At 29.8% G+C, this 2,431-nt stretch overlaps 1 protein-coding gene across 1 annotated transcript; it reads right to left on the reverse strand.

The window, feature by feature from the left end:
• Positions 1-559: 559 nt before the first annotated feature.
• On the reverse strand, positions 560-1,453 carry LOC131651434 (aspartic proteinase CDR1-like). Its single transcript, XM_058921100.1, has one exon. It carries the CDS (start codon positions 1,451-1,453, stop codon positions 560-562), a length of 894 nt encoding a protein of 297 aa, XP_058777083.1.
• Positions 1,454-2,431: the final 978 nt, after the last annotated feature.

The raw sequence follows: 2,431 nt of genomic DNA on the forward strand, positions 1-2,431 counted from the left end.
AAATATAAAAAAGATAAATAGCCAAAATAAATAAATAAATTTATAGGAATATAAACCTAGAGGTAAGCACGGATAACTTTCCACATTTATTAATTTAAATATTTTTAATTCAAATTTTTAAATAAAATATATATTATGAATATTTCTAAAAATTAGAATTATTTATCAAACACAAAGATAAAATATTTTTTTTGATAATAATGTGTCTTGAAATAATATTCCTATAAAATTATAATTTTAATCCTTGAAATATATAAACCCAAAGAAAAAAGTTTGTATAAATTTCCTAAGTATATGGTGCGAAATTGTAAAAACGACTTATTAGTAATGTACATAATTCAAAATGTCAAAATATATACTTTAAAATAAAACAATTGAAAATTTTCTTAAACAGATAAGAAATAAAAAACAATCTCATTATCAATTTATCAAATAATTTATGTAACGATGTCTACATCCATTCAATACTTTGAACAATCCGTAAGTTTGAACGAGATAATTTTTTTTGTAAGGTGATATCCAACCAAGTAGTTCCACTGTGCCATATTTCCAAAGATGCCTAATCCATAATTTTTTTTGGGGCGAAAAGCAAGACATTTAATCCCTCAAATGCACCCTTATAATCCAACTTTATATATGCGCCACTAAAATGAACAGTAATTATAGGAAAATTTGATTGTTGGGATGTGGTATTATAACAAAGGTTATACGTACCAGTATCATCTTGAAATCTTTTTAATTTTACCACTTTTTTCACCACCGATTCCAATCTATGGCAAAAATAACGTGGAAGCATAGTTACAGGTGTACCAGTGTCAATGACGACATTTTGCGTAGAGGCATTTGTTCCTTTAGGTTTAAACCCTCTATATTTTATTCTTTTATTTCCCATATTAAATGCTTTTAAATTTAGGTTGTAATAGTCTTCTTGGTGGTTTTCTATTATTTCGACCATAGGAGTTGAAACAACGTCATCACCCGTAACAATAGCTGCATCTCCAAAATTGAGTTTGCTTGTTATATTAGACTTGCTACTATACTTATCAATTAAAAAATACGAGAATTTTTCTTCAATTGAAGATCCTAATTGTTTTACAATTGACATATGACCCTTACCAAAGCCAATTACACCAGAGCTTGGACCTTTATACTCATAGGATAAAGTATTTGCATGTCCACATCCTATCATAATTTTAGAAAACGAGACAATAGAGGCTGAGGTAGAACTCAATGTAAGAGTCTCCATACTAAGAGCTCCTTTTGTCTTTGTTCCATGACCATAGTCAACAGTATATTCACATGTATCTTTATCAGAAGAACAAGTAGTATCTTCCACAGATTTACATGTTCTAGAAGAACATGGAATATTTTTGTAACTTGAAGATTTTGAAGGATTAAATATAGGAGAGGTTTGGTTGTAACATATATTACAAGGTTTGCATTGAAGCCACATTATGTTACTACCTGTATCAAAAATACTATAGACCTTAAATGGTGGGGTCCCGATTTAATAACTCATGAGATATTCGCCATCAGAATCACGAATTAAAGATGACTCATTTTTGTTTGCAGTGGGGGAAATTTTTTATTCATATGATTGTCACGATTGATAGAACGATGTACAGCGTTGATAACCTGTTGGGATTTAGTTTGGGCGGAATTGTAGAACGAAGATTTATAGGAATCACGATGAATGAGTTCAACACTAAAACCATTATTTTTAGCGAGAGAATTAAATATTGAACAAAATATGCAAAAGAAAATAAGGATGTAAGATGGAAAATAGACCATGGATCCTCTCCTTCTCTCTTAAATGGCACAGTAAATGCACTAGCAAGTTCAAGAGCAAATTTGTGCATAGTTATTTTTCAATCCATCAAGAGCACAATAAAGCTAGTGTAATGAAATTGCACACCATGACCACTATGACAACTTAGTTTTTGGGTTCATTGACCGGTCGATATTAGATATTTTTATGTTATAATCTCTTATAACAATGCCGTAAAGTGGTCGATACGGCAGGATTTTGGCTCTCCACCATTTGTTAATACTAAACCCAATACTTCAAATTAAATATTGGTGTCAATAAATTACAAGGTTTATCTCATTTTTCAAAAATAAAATTCAAATAATCTATTTTTAACTTGTATTTAAGGTAAATTCTCTGACCAATAAACAATCAAAGAATATTATTTATTTTTAAAATTAAGATTGATTATAACCTCTTATGTTTCTAAGAAGCCCAACATATATGTAGGGACAAAGCAATGTCGCATGGGGCAGTATATGTATTGTTAGTTGAATTTTAAATCTTACAATTTTTTGTTTTGTCTCTGCTTACTTGGTTTAAGGGGTCCTTTAAATTTCAAATGAAGCATTGGGGCCACCATAGGTGTTAATAGTACAGGAAATTAAAGATCTACCTACCAAT

Source organism: Vicia villosa, linkage group LG2 (assembly GCF_029867415.1).
Source record: "Vicia villosa cultivar HV-30 ecotype Madison, WI linkage group LG2, Vvil1.0, whole genome shotgun sequence".
Lineage (NCBI taxonomy): Eukaryota > Viridiplantae > Streptophyta > Magnoliopsida > Fabales > Fabaceae > Vicia > Vicia villosa.